General features: G+C 60.4%; 1 protein-coding gene across 1 annotated transcript in view; it reads left to right on the forward strand.

Annotated features, from left to right (window-relative positions):
- Positions 1 to 525: 525 nt before the first annotated feature.
- The window catches only part of FRMD5 (FERM domain containing 5), a 62,696-nt gene continuing 49,280 nt past the window's right edge, over positions 526 to 13,941 (forward strand). The window contains exon 1 of the mRNA XM_030955485.1: positions 526 to 683. Within this exon, the coding sequence (XP_030811345.1) occupies positions 582 to 683 (102 nt within the window). The 5' untranslated portion in view covers positions 526 to 581. The remainder of the gene's footprint in view (positions 684 to 13,941) is intronic.

Raw genomic sequence — 13,941 nt, forward strand, 5'->3', positions numbered from 1 at the left:
CCCCCGCCCCTGTGACCGGGGCTCTGGGTTGCGGGTACCCCCTGCCACCTGTCCGACCCCGCTGGACACCGCGGCAATGCTCGGTGCCACCGAACCGGGGGCACCCCGCTCTGTCCCGGCCCGCTGTCCCCGGTGCGGGGGAGCCCCTCGGTGGTGCCAGGCTGCGGGCGGAGGTGCGGACAGCGGCGGCGGAGCCCCGGCTGCCCGGTGCCGCCGCTCCCTCCCGCGCGGGGCTCCCGGCGGAGGCGGCGGGGCCGTGCCGCCCGTGCCGCATTGGTTTGCGGCGGAGCCCGTCACGGCCGCCGCGCCGAGATTGGCCCCGCAGCCCGCGCCGGGCGACCCCGGGCCGCCTCCTCCCGCCCGCCGAGCGCCGCGGCCCGGGCAGGGCACGGGCACGGGCACCGCGCTCCGCTCGCTCCGCTCCGCGCCGCCCGCAGCGGGGGCAGGGCCGGGCCGGGCCGAGCCGGGCGGGGGGCGCGCCCACGGCCCCGCCCCGCGCCGCCCCGCACCGCCCCGCAGCGCGCCGGCAGCGGGATGTGAGCCCGGGCTCGGCAGCGCCCGCCGCCCCGCGCCCCGGGAAGATGCTGAGCAGGTGGATGAGTGGCAGCAGCAGGAACCTGGACCGCGAGTACAACTGCACCGTGCGGCTGCTGGACGACAGCGAGTACACCTGCACCATCCAGGTCAGCCCCCGCGCCGCCGGCACCGGCACCGCGGCCGCGCTGCCCCGCAGCCGCCGCTGCCGCCGGCCCCGGCAGACAAAAGGAGCGGAGCGGCGGGGGCGGCCGGTGCTGCCCCGCGCCGCCAACAAAGGCGGCCCCCCGCTCCCGCCGCCCGCCTCCCCCGGCTCTCGGGCGGCCACCGGAGCCGCGGCTGCCGGCGGCGGGGAGAGCCCCGGGGCTGAGCCCCGCCGCCTGCGACCCCCAGCCGCGGAGGGGTGCGGGGATGGCGCGGAGAGCCGCCCGCTGCCCCCGGCGCGGTGATGCCCGCAGCGCCCGGAGCGGAGCGAAGCGGGGCAGGGCAGCCCGGCACGGCCGCCCCGGGGCCGGGGAGCCGCGGCCGTGCCGCGCCGAGGCGCTCGGGGCGAGCCCTCCGCTGCCGGGCGCGGGGGCTGCGCGCAGCGCGGGAGGACGTGGGTGCCGAGCGGAGTACGGGGGATGCAGCGGGGCAGGGCGGCGCAGGGACCCGCGGGGCAGGGATGCTGCGGGGCAGGGATGCGCGGGGGTGCTGCCGGCGGGGACAGACCCTCCCGGCCCCGCCGCGGCCGGGGGCCCGCTCTGCCTCCCCCGTTAGCGCCCGGCTCGCCGTGATGAGCGCTCGGGTTTTGTAACCGTCCGGAGCGGCGGGGACGGGCGCGCATCCGCACCCCCCGCACCCCCGTGCCGGGAGGGACCGGGACCGGGACCGGGACCGGGACCCGTGGTCGGGGCCGTCGCCCCTCAGCCGGTGTCCCTGTGCTGCCAGGGCTGCGAGGGACATCGCTCAGCGCGCAGATGTCGTGGGATGTGTCGTATTGCTGAAAACTAGCGAAACGCACTCCCGGGCTCCGCTGGAGCGAGTCTGGTACCGGGACCGTGTGACCGGGGGCTGAGAGAAGCGTCCCTGGCTCCGGCTGCTCCTGCGCTTCATTCCTGCCGTCAGCATCATCCTTGCAAGGGAGCTCGCGAAAACCTGTGCGGAGCCGCACGCGCGGGGATTGCTGCTGGAGGCGGCTGGCCCCAGCCCAGCCCGTGGGCGATGGAAAATTCGGGGCAGAGTTTTGAGTAAAGGTGACTCAACACATCAATAGCAGCAGCTCCCCCCGCCCAGCCTCGGGGGCCCCCAGCTCTCCCTGGCCTGCGATGCCAAGGAGGGGTGAACATCCTTTCATTTCCAGGCACAAACCTGCTCCTGGTGATAATGCCAAAGGACGGTTACCAAGGGTGCTGCAGGCTATGGGAGGCACCGTCATTTTGGCTTAAGGAGCCTAAAATCGATAAATAGGGTGATTTGTGCAAATACCACTGAAGAATGGTGGTAGTGCTGCCGGTCCCCGATCGCCTCCCCCACAGAGGTTGTAAAGTGTGACCCAGTAAACGGCTCGAACAGCAGCCCAGTTTATTTTGCATAAGCCAAACTAATTCGTCTCACAGAGGTTGTTTTTAATACCAATTAAACGGGGAACTGTAGTTTGGGAGAGAAAGTGTGGGCAGAGCAGTTCAGAAAAATCTGGATTTTCTGCCCTTAAGACAATTTGACAAGGTGTCGTCATTTCGCATGTCAGGTTTTTTTAAAGAGAAAATATGACTCGGTCCCATATTCTGGTTGATATTTTACGTGTAGCATAGTAAACAGGGATTCCTGGCATTTAGCATGCGCGACCTGAGGGATGGAGAATTTGCTCCTGCTACCCTGACAAGCAAGGTTACCCCACTTAAACATTTGCTCTCGCTTGCTTTCATGCTGCCTTATAAGCCAAGTATTTATAGTCCGTGCGAAATTAGGGAGAACATAGCAGGAATGTGTAATGTCTCGCAAGTGAGGAACCGTCACCGAGCAGGCTGTGAGCGCTGAATGAGTTTTGAAGGTCATTCCCTCACGAGCGCAGAGATTTCGCATCTCGCCCAGATCCACAGTGTCTCCTCACCCCGGCTGGTTCTGTGCCTGTTGGATGTAATTTATGTCTTTCTATTTTTGCTGGAATCCGGAGAACCTGGCCGGAGCGGCAGCCGCGGCTCTCGCGCAGGGCTGGATCCGTCTGGCGGCGGGGCCGGGCTGGAAGTTTGTGCCTGTGCCTGGTTCTGCTGCTGTGCCCGAGTGTCCTCCCTGGCAGCAGGGATGAGGACGGGCTCGGTGCCCTCCCTGGAGCCTGGCCTGTCTGACGGGTCACCTGGCTGCGCTGCTGGGGAGGAGGGAGCAGCGCTGGAGGCAGGGCTGGTTTTTGAGAAGGTTTATTTACATTTCAGATAATGGCATCTGTTAAATCTGTCATGAAATTAACCTCTGGCTGTGCTTGATGAAGGTGTGTGAGTAGGGGTTTGCTGCTGCCAGATAATACCTGAACATTCTGCTTCTAAATAAAGCCTTTTTTTATTTGATTTTCCAAGCTTTGCTTTGTTCATATTCCCATGCAGAACGAGCAGCTCATTGTCTGAGCTGGGATGAATCCTTCCTCTTTTTTCCCGAATTTTCACTCCTGAACAACCCATCCAAGCAGGCAGAGGAGCCTGGAGGACTCATCCCTGGGGCCCCCCAGATGCTCTTGGGGGCACAGAAATGCCATGAGCACAGGGAGTGGAATGCAGTGGGCTGGGGCAGCAGGGTTGGCACCTCCATGAACCTTTTGTCATGAGGTTTTTTGTGAATGTCAGTATTTGCTGGTTTGGGGAAGATGTTGTCCCAGCATCTGTCTGGGTTGGTCTGTGTCTGCCAGCGAGCGGGGCTGGGCCCTCAGGGACTCACAGCAGCTGCCTGCACAGGGACATGTTGGGCTCTTGGCTGGGAAGAGCTGATGTTTGACAGTGCCACAGGCCCTGGAGGTCCCTCCTCAGGCAACAGAGGCGGTGATTTGTGCGTGAGATCCATCATATGTGGGAAGGCAGCTGCCCACCCCTGCCCCATCCCATGGCAGGTGCTGGCTGCCACCTGTGGGCGTGGGGACCCTGGTCACCGGTGTCACTGTCGCCGGGGAGAGGGGGCTCCCAGAGAGGGGCAGCCATTCCTGAGGGCGTTTGGCTCGTCTCCGTGGTGAGGCCCGGTGTAGCTGTGTGTTTGATTGGAGTTTCACCCCTCGTGCTCCATGGTGCAGGCTGCTGGCCAGGCTCCTCGCAGCGCCGTTGGCATGAAAAGAGCTCTGAAACACCCAGCGAGGCTGTGGTTTGCTGTCAGTGAGTTGCTTGTCTGAGGAAATGTTTTAAATTCTTCGCTGTGGTGTCAGTGGTGGCATAAAAGGCTCGAAATAATTAATGATTTGCCGTTGCTCGATGCATCAAGCATTTTCCTGAAAAGACAGTGGTGTTTTGTTTCAAACCCCAGTAGAACGACAGGAACATGGAGATGTGGGAAAATAAATATATGGTTTCTTAGATGCAGAATGTAAGAACTTCCTTGCCTGAGACTGGGAAGAAATGAAAGCGAGCTCCTGGCCGCACTCTGGGACAAACCCCCTGCTTGCCGCTTGGAGCACCAAGTTCTTCAGGAGCCCTGACAGGATCATTAATATCAGGCAGCAGCACGAAGGGGAGCTGGGGGTTTGTGGCAGTGAAGGTTATTTGTTCATTATCTTTTTATCTTCTGAGAGTTTCCAATCGCCTTTCCCGGGAAGTAGGTTAGGAGACCGCGGCTTCCGCGGGGGCGGCTCCGCCCGGAGCCCCGAGCCGGGGCCGCGCTGGGGGCACAGGGCCACCCCCGGCAGCGCCACCAGCCAGGGGCTCTGCGCCCGGCTGTGCTGGCTGGCTGGCTGGCTGTCTGTCTGTCCCAGAGCCCTCCCTTCCCTCCACAGCTGGAGCCCGAGCGCGGGGACAGGGACCGGGGCCAAAGCCATCGACAGAAATGCGGCGTGTGGTGGGATGGGGGTCCCTGGCTGAGGGTCCTGGGCTGAGGGTCCCAGGCTCAGAGTCCTGGGCTGAGGGTCCCTGTCTGGGGATCCCGGGATGGGGGTCCCAGGCTGAGGGTCCCTGACTTGGGGTCCCAGGCTGAGGGTCCCAGGCTGAGGGTCCTGGGCTGAGGGTCCCTGTCTGGGGATCCTGAGATGGGGGTCCCAGGCTGAGGGTCCCAGGCTGAGGGTCCTGGGCTGAGGGTCCTGGGCTGAGGGTCCCAGGCTGGGGATCCTGAGATGGGGGTCCCGGGCTGAGGGTCCCTGACTTGGGGTCCCAGGCTGAGGGTCCTGGGCTGAGGGTCCCAGGCTGGGGATCCCGGGATGGGGGTCCCGGGCTGAGGGTCCCTGACTTGGGGTCCCAGGCTGAGGGTCCCAGGCTGAGGGTCCTGGGCTGAGGGTCCCTGTCTGGGGATCCTGAGATGGGGGTCCCGGGCTGAGGGTCCTGAGCTGTGGGCCAGCACCGGACCGGGCTCTCTGAGCATCCCCTGCTCTCCTGGTCCTCCAGAGCCCCCGAGCAGCCCCAGCACAGAGCAGCGAGGGGAGCCCCAGGCTGGGGCAGCAGGCGCGGGGTGCTCCGGCCTGCGGGTCCCCGGGGGGCTGAAGGTGTCAGCACGGCTTTGCTGTTGGCTGTTCAAAGCCATGTTTTTATTCATAGCCTTGGGAATGTGTTTGCAGCAAAAAGCCGTCGCCGTGGCTCAGCTGTGGCTCTGTGAGTTGTGCTGGCGGGGCAGCTCCTTCGCCCCTGGCTCCAGCATTTGCATACACTCGGTTTTGTAGGCTCGGGAGGGAACTGCCTGAAATGCACAATGAGTTTGAAGGGAAAGCAGCAGTAAAAGAAGCATTTCATCTCCTTTTCCTCTTAAATTTATGTCCAAAAGACATAGAAGGCAGCTGAGGAAAACATCCACTAAATGTCCACTGAAAATGGGGGACAATATTCGCCCACAATTCAGTGGGAGCAAAACCCCAAGTTGTTTTGCAAACCCGTGGAAAATATTTCTATTGCTGTTCTTTCCCTGTGAGCCGAAATGTCTGTTTTCTGTTCACTTTTCATACCTGTTTTACAACGTTACCTGCTGTGAACCCGCCGGCTATTCCCCTCTCAGGAGCCAATTTCCTGACAGAACTACTTTGCTTATCACTTTCCCGTGGAAGATGCTGAAGGCAAATATAGACACAGAGTCAGATAGAGATGTAGATGTCCGCACGCTCGTGCACACACGCAGAGATGCCGTTGCAGAGGGATGTGCAGCACAGCACCAGGAAAAAGGCATTTGCTCCTTCTGTCGTGTCAGGATTAGGTAATGTGCAGCAGGAGGCTTTTTTTGAGGCGTCTGGGGAATACTGAGAGTGCCGTGAGCAGCCCACTTATTTTTGATTTTTGAGTCAGCCTCCGGGAGCCCAGCGGGACCGCGGCCGCGGGGATGACGTCGGTGGCCACGTGCTGGCAGTGCCAGGACTCACACGATGCTGGGTCTGCCCCATACAGGACCAAGGGCACTGAGAGCCCCTGAGAGCCCTCTGTGACCTGGCACATCACTGGAAGCTCCGAGCTGGCTCCTGGGAAGCGTGTGTGGGGTGGACAGGGACTGCGTGGGGATGAGACCCTCGCGGAGATGCCACCAGGGGTGGTGGGCAGGGCCCTGCTGGAGGTGCCCCCAGCCTGTGGAGCTCCTCCCCAGCCCAGGCAGGGGTGGGGTCCTTGCAGGGTGCGTGGCATCACAGAACCCTGGAGTGCTGTGGCCTGGGAGGGACCCCAAAGCCCACCCAGTGCCCCGCCCTGCCATGGCAGGGACACCTCCCACTGTCCCCAGCGCCAGTGTCCAGCCTGGCCTGGGACACTGCAGGGATCCAGGGGCAGCCACAGCTGCTCTGGGCACCTGTGCCAGGGTTCTGCCACCTGGCTCCAGAGGTGGCTCCTTGATGGGCCCTTCCTATTCCAGGATGGCTTGTGCTTGTTGCTGTCTCGTGTCATGTGCCACTGAGAAGGCCGGGAAGAAGCCAAACCAGGGTTTGCTGTGGGGAAGTGCTGGGGTTTATTTGCCATCCGTTTTGTGAGAGCAGACAATCCCTCCTTGGCCTGGGGTCAGTCTGGGGACTGTGGCAGAGCCCTGAATGCTGCCACTGCCATCAGCCACTTGTTAGTGGGCAGAAAACCCAATTATTGTTTGGTTACAGCAAGCTCTGGAGTTGTTTCTGCAAATAAGAAGGTTTCAGGTCAAATTCTTCTCTTTGAAATGTTTCCAGGGTAAATGACTGCAGCAGTAGGGGAGCATTGATGATCTGGAATTGCTGTGAGGCCGGTGTGACCACAGTGAGTGTGTGCAGGGGCTGTGGCTCTTGCACAGCACAGGAGATGGCAGCAGCTTCTGATGGACACTGGGGCTGCCCTGGGCCACAGTTTGTCATGCCAGGGCTGGGGGTGACTGGAAGGGATCACTGAATCATAGAATCTTTAAATGGTTTGGGTGGAAGGGACCTGAAAGCTCATCTTGTTCCGAGCCCTTGCCATGGGCCGGGACACCTCCCACTAGAGCAGGTGGCTCCAAGGGTGGGGCTAAATGCCCTGCTCTGACAGGATCAGTAATTACTGAGTTTTGGGTGCTCCTACCAGCCTGTTGGAAGCTTCAGAACCCAGGAAAATATATCCTGTCCTAATCTGTGGGCTCTCCCCTTGTATTGCCATCAGTGTTGCACCCGCTGTGGCATTTGGTCCCTCTGTAAAATCTGATGTATGTGGCACCTTTGTCGCCACAAGAGGCATTTCCCTTGTGCTCAGCCCATGGCAGCAGAGCTCTGCCAGCTGCTGCCCGGGCCCAGCAGAAAGGCAGACACACCGTCCTTGGTCAGCAGAGGCAGGGATCCTCTCTGGAGCGTTTCTGGGGCTGCCACCGTTGGTCAGCAGAGGCAGGAACACGCAGTGCAGCGTTTCTGGGGCTGCCAGGGAGCAGCAGCAGCAGCAGCCCCTGGAGCCGGGCAGGCTCCGTGCCCGGGGCAGGAGCAGCGGGAGCAGCGCGGCCCCGCAGAGCCCTGCGCCTGCCACAGCTCCTCTGCCGCGTGAGGAAGAGGAGCGTGAAGGGCAGCGGGCTGGGAGCACACGAGAGCCGTGAGGGAAGGCCTGCACCGGGGCTCAGGGACACCAAATGTTTGTGTCACCGTGCTGGGCTGGGCAGGGACTGGCACAGGGAACGTCCCCCGCGTCACCGAGCCCCATCAGCGTGTGCAGCACGGGCACTCCTGGAAAACAGAAATAAAAAACTGAAAATGGGATGGAACCATATGAAATGTGTCACCCAGCGGCGTGTGTGCCTGCGTGGTTTGTGTCAGGGTGCCAGAGGGTGCTGGGGCAGCAGCCAGGTGAGCAGTGCTGGCAGAGATGTGCCAGCTCTTCTGCCCAGATCCTGGAGACCAGCTCCCTCCTCTTCACGAAATAAATCATTTAGAAGTGTGTTTCCTTCCAGAGGGCAGGGATGGGTGAGATATTGGGCAGGGATTGTTCCCTGGGAGGGTGCTGAGGCCCTGGCACAGGTGCCCAGAGCAGCTGGGGCTGCCCCTGGATCCCTGCAGTGCCCCAGGCCGGGTTGGACATTGGGGCTGGGACAGTGGGAGGTGTCCCTGCCATGGCAGGGGTGGAATGGGATGGGCTTTAAGGTCCATTCCAACCCAGACCATCCTGGGATTTGCTAATTCTATTTGCAAACAATGCCTGCTCCTGGGAGCCTGATGTTTCCCAGGCAGGGCCGGGGCAGGTGTGGGAATGGGCTTCAGGGGCTGGTGGAGAATACTCTTTATTTTCTGAGCAAAACCAGGGCTTCTGTAATGTGGAGGAGTGATCCGATGGGATCCTGGGGATCAGCTGGGTGTTTCATCCCTCCTGCATTGTCCTTTTAAAGCTGCAGGCCCTGCTCTGCCCTTAATTACACTTGGGCATTAATTACCTCCAAGCACCTCCACCGGTGCCGTTGTCTTTGTCCGCAGAAGGGACTTGGCAGCTGAAGTTTCACGAGGAACTTGGTTAATTGTGCACACACAGAGTACAAGATGCCACTGTGCTTCCTCCAGCCTGTTATCTGGGAGGGGCTGGGGGTGCAATCCAGGAAAATCGGATTTTGCTCAGCAGAGCCAGCGGCTGTCGCGGCCGATGCCCGTCAGAGCTGCAGCAGGGCTGGCTTTATGTAACCCCAGGGTGGGGCAGGGCTGTGCTCACACCACGGGGTCCACTCTGTGTGTCCATTCCTCATGCTCCCAGTCCTCCTTACGGAAACCAGGCAGGGCTTGTGTTCCCAGGCCTTTGGTCCTGGCCAGGGAAGTTGCTGTAAATGGAAACAGCTCCTCTGCAGCCCGCAAACCTCCCTGGTTCTTTGTCATGTGGAAAGGTTGGGGAGCTCCTCCACCTTGGGAGAGGTGCAGGCGTTGCGGGCTCTACCCTGATGACTTTATCAGGATAATTTTGCCATAATAATTTTACCATCCTTTCTTTGGCAGTTTGAGCAGGGAGCCTCCCTCCGTTCCCCCAGTCCCACCACAGCCAAGCCAAGGCTGAGTCCCATTTTCCTGTGCTGGCAGTGCCAGGTCTCTGCACTGGGCAGATCACTGGCAACTCAAGGCTCACACGTATTTCAATCTTTCCTAGCTGGCAGTAGAGAACACGAGCCCTGGGCTCCTGAGCAGGGACAAACCCTTGGGCTGGGTCAGGGGGATGCAGGTGGGCCTGGCAGGTACTGGTGTCTCAGGCAATCCAGGTGGTTTTTCTCCATGATGATTAACAGCAGCTTCCACCGCCAGCAAGGCCTCAGCTCGTTAATGTGTGATGTCAGGATCTGATCAATGCTGCAGCCCGAAATAGAATATTTTGGCTGCATAATGTCTGTTGCCAAAGACTTTAATTATAGTGGCATATCTGTCACATCGATGAGGGGCTTGTGTTTTTCAGAGGGTTTATAGTGGCTGTTTCGTGTTGGCTCTTGCCCTGGAACACAGGCTGGGGTCCCAAAGGAAATATCCATCCAGCTGCCTATAGGGGGTTTTTCTTTAATAAAAAAAGACAAAAATTGAGTCAGCCATTCTGGAGCTGGAAAGAGGCTTTAAGAATACATGGATCAGGGAGCAATTGCAGCTATTCCTTATATGCTTAACTCATGGAATGGGCAGTGTTTTGGGACTGGGGGGGAAAAAGCTGGAATCCAATAGTCTTATGTTTGGAAAATGATAAATTTGCTGAGCAGGTAGTTTTCATGAATCGATCTAGTTCTCATTAGCCCTGCACTGTATAGTTTGCTGACTAATATTTCTGGCTTGCAAGTAAAAATGGCTTTCCAAAGGAAATGTGGACTGAGAACAGAGTGTTTTGGGGACCTGAAAACCTGGAGCTCCTGGGGCCATTGGAAGGGAAGAGATGTGGGGGCAGCAGCAGCCCAGGAGCGGGCTGGGGCTGCAGTGGAGCAGGAGCAGGCATGGAGGCGTGTTGGGAGCATTCCTGCTGTGCCAGCCCCTGCTCCTCCATCTGCACAGGGACACTGGTGCCCCCTGGCCCCGTGGCACTGAGCCTTGGCTCCAGCCCTCGCCCTGGCTCTGTCAGAGCTCCCTCCTCCCCAGGCGCTCTCTTGGACCAAGTCCCTGCTGAAATCTCAGTGATCCCGGGCTCCTCCTCTGCATTAAGGTTCTTCTCCTGACCCCAAGCAGCCTTTTCTCCCTGTGGCCCTCGTCACTGCTGTCCCTCCTCTCTCCCCCAGCATTTACTGCCTGTGTGGTGTCAGGCTGGCCTTGTTCCCCTGTGCAGGTTGGTACAAACCCCCAGAGCAGCAGGGCATGATTCCCCAGCCTGTCGAGACCCCTGGAGCATGCAACATGCCTGTGATTTCTGCTTTGCTGACAGATCATTGCGCTTCCAGGCAGGAGCACACCCCCTCCATGGAACCCCAGCTCCACACCTGGGCTTTGTTCTGGGCAGCAGCAAGGTGCCCATACAAAATCGATCTAACAGAGCAATAATGGAGCTGTGCCATCCCCAGGGTGTGCTCTGGGGGTGCTGGGGTCCCACAGGAGCTGTCCCCATCCCCAGGCTGTGCTCTCGGGTCCAGCAGAGGAATTTCAGCCCTTTGGCTGCTGCACTCTTCCAGGTGAGCAGCCTGGCAGCACAGAAGCCTTGCACGGAGCAGGCATGGCAGGGGTGAGTGCTTCTGGCTCCTTTCAGGTGTGCTTGGGAGAAAAATGCCTCTGATAAACGGCAGAGGCCCCAGCACAGCACTTCTGTAAGTGCTGCAATTACCCTGGTCTTTATTTGGACACTCGGGGAGCCACAGGGATTGGCGTCCTGGCCAAGGGAAGGGCCGAGGGGCACTGGAGCTTGCACAGCGTTAGAACAGACGCACTCAGCCCCTTCAAATATTTATGGCCTTGCAATCCATACACATTTCCAGCGTGTTTGACATCCTCCTGCTCTGCTCCTGCTGCTGGAGAGGCTCTGGGAGCATCTGCCCGGCCGTGGCGGTGGTTGTAGGGACCAGGGGCCGTGGGGGCAGGCTTGTGGCTGGGGTTTGGGGTGGGGTCTGTGCCTGGAGAGCCCCTTGGTGTGAGCAGGGGCTCTGCACAGCACCCAGGGTTGGGATGCTGGATCCCTGCGGGGGCAGGGGTCACCCTGCCCTTGCCCACACAGCTGGAATTGTGGCAGGATGCCCCAGAGGCAGCGCTGGACCTGGCACAGGCTGGCAGGGGTGTACCCCCACTCAAAAGGGACAGGAACTGGGGTTTTTAGCCAAAAAGAAGGCATTTGTAGCAAGCCAGTTGCCTTCCTGCCGGAGGGACAGCGCTTGTCAATCTGCCCCGTTTTACTCCGAGGGGATAAAAATAGAGGCCGATTTCCAGGCAGCACCGCACATCCTGCGGCCCTAATGAGCTCTTAAGGTAATTACCTCTGGTGGGAAGGGCTGGAGAGGGCGTGCTCGGCTGACAGGGAGCGCTCCTGAGAAACGGCTCTGTGCTCTGACAAAGGGCACAGCGGGGCTGGGGCACCCGCACAGGGGACAAGGGGACAGGACACGGGAACGGATCCCACCCAGAGGGCAGGGATGGATGGGATACCGGGCATCCCATTCAGAGGCACCTCCTTGGTGCCCATCCCCTCCTTGGTGCCCATCCTGTGCCCATCCTGCCCTCGGTGCCCATCCTGTGCCCACCCTCTCCCTGGTGCAGGGGGGCTGCTGGGGCAGGCTGCACCCACCTTTTCCCCACGGAGGCTTTGCCCTCTCTGGGTCCATAAATCATCTCTGGGAGCGCTGTGCTGCCTCCCAGCTCCATAAATCAATGTGCCCTGTTGCAGAATATCCAGTGCTTGTATGAAATAGGTAAATTACATCTCCTGCTGTTCCATCTTCCTAACGAACTCGGTACCATCTTAAGAATATAAGCCAGGAGAGGGCTTTTGTCTGACTCAATTTGCCTTTGTGCAGCAGAGGGCTGATCTCCCGAGCTGAGCCTCTCCCCTCTAATCCCGGGGCTCCTCCTTATGGCAGCCTGCAAAGTGTCCCCAAAACTGCAGCCAGGTGTGTGTGCCTGCAGCCAGGTGCGCATTGCAGGCAGGTGTGTGTATCTGAGGGGCAGGGCCATGGAATGGGAGCACTGGGAAGGACAGACAGACACCCTGAGGGGCAGGGCCATGGAATGGGAGCACTGGGAAGGACCGACAGACACCCTGAGGGGCAGGGCCATGGAATGGGAGCACTGGGAAGGACAGACAGACACCCTGAGGGGCAGGGCCACGGTGACAGGCAGTGTTTGCTGTGGTCAGGTAGCAGGGTCGGGCAGGTCCCCCAGCCCCAGAGTGGGAGGAGAAGGAGGAGGAAGAGGAGGAGGAGGCAGGATCCCAGCCTGCCCTGCAGGGTGCTCATGGGCCTTGCTCCTGAGGGGATGTGCTGCTAGCCGTGCGTGTTCCAGAGTGTGGGTTCACAGGCCAGGACATCAAATTTCTGTCTTTTAATTGGTTAATGCTGTGTTCCATCACCCTGGCTGGTGTGGGATTTTCACTGTCATTAATACAAATGAACGTGTCTGCTGGAGAGGGCACTGGGAAGCTGTTCGTGCAGTGCTGTTTTCTCCCTGAATTATCGCTTTGGTTCACACCAGACCCCAAACCACAGCCTGCAGCTGTGCTGTCACTGCAGGGCACCAAACAACACGAGCACACACCGCTGCTGTCAAGGTGAAGAAAAGGGAAGTTTAATTTCTGACTCCAACATTTATAGATTTCCAAAAGTGACAATGGGTTGGAGGGTGACAGTGACACTGGACAAACCAACAGTCCATCCAATTTCTCCTCCTCCATAAAGGAATGCAAACCAATGAGTTATTTACAGAAAGTGGGTGAGAAAGTTTGCTACAAGACTGTAAACATCAGAAGGCTTAGAAAATCTTAAAAGATCAGGGCAGCAGTGTGCAATGGCACGGCCAGGGGTGCAGGGGACACCAGAGCCTGGCGTCCCTGTGCTGTGGGGTGGCTCTGGGGAGCTGTGGGCAGTGTGTCCCAGGAGAGCATCCCTGGCAGGCGGAGCTGAGTGCCCATCACCCCGCGATGCCGGGGGATCCCAGTTGCTCCAGCTGCCAGCACAGCTGTCTTCCCCCTCCATCCCCTCTGCACGTTCCACGCACGGGATCCGCGCTGCCCCTGCAGCCCCCTGAGCTCCCCGGCGGCTCGGAGTGACGGGGCCGCCCCCTCTGCCGCTTACCCGGCAATTTGCGCCTCGCCGGAGCCCGATGGAGCAAACGCCGCCCTAACGGAGCCGGGGCCGTGCCGGGGAGCGCTCGGCGCTCTCGGTGATGGAGATCGACATCGGCACCCAGCACCGCCCTCCGGAGCCCGGGGAAACGGGATCGCCTGGGCTGAGGAGGGGCCGGCACACCTCGGGGGCCCTGGGGTTCCCGAGGGTCAGGGCGTGTGACACTCGGGCTCCGCTCTGCCTTTCCTGCTGCCCAGGAAAAGCAGCAGCTGGGGACGGATCACCCTCGAGGGGTGACTGAGGGGCAGAGCTGCCCTTCACCGGGGCAGGTGGCGCTAGGGCAGGGGGCAGATGGAGCCTCTGCCCTGCCCCCCCAGAGAGGATCCGTGAGGGATCCTCTCTGCAGGGCTGGGAGCTGCCCCCAGCTCGGGACCCCGCGGGCAGGAGGACCTGCAGCCGCTGGGGTGAGCCTGGAGGGGCTGCAGCAGGGCTGGGGCCGCTCTGCAGCCAGGCTGGCAGAGCTGGGCGTGCTCCCCTGCAGAGGAGAAGCTCCAGGGACACCTCAGAGCCCTGCCAGGGGCACTCTGGGCGGTGTGAGCCCTGATCCTGCGGGGTTGCAGTGGGTGGGAAGCACAGCCATGCTGCAGTGCATCT

This window comes from Camarhynchus parvulus, chromosome 10 (genome assembly GCF_901933205.1).
Source record: "Camarhynchus parvulus chromosome 10, STF_HiC, whole genome shotgun sequence".
In the NCBI taxonomy this organism is placed as follows: domain Eukaryota; kingdom Metazoa; phylum Chordata; class Aves; order Passeriformes; family Thraupidae; genus Camarhynchus; species Camarhynchus parvulus.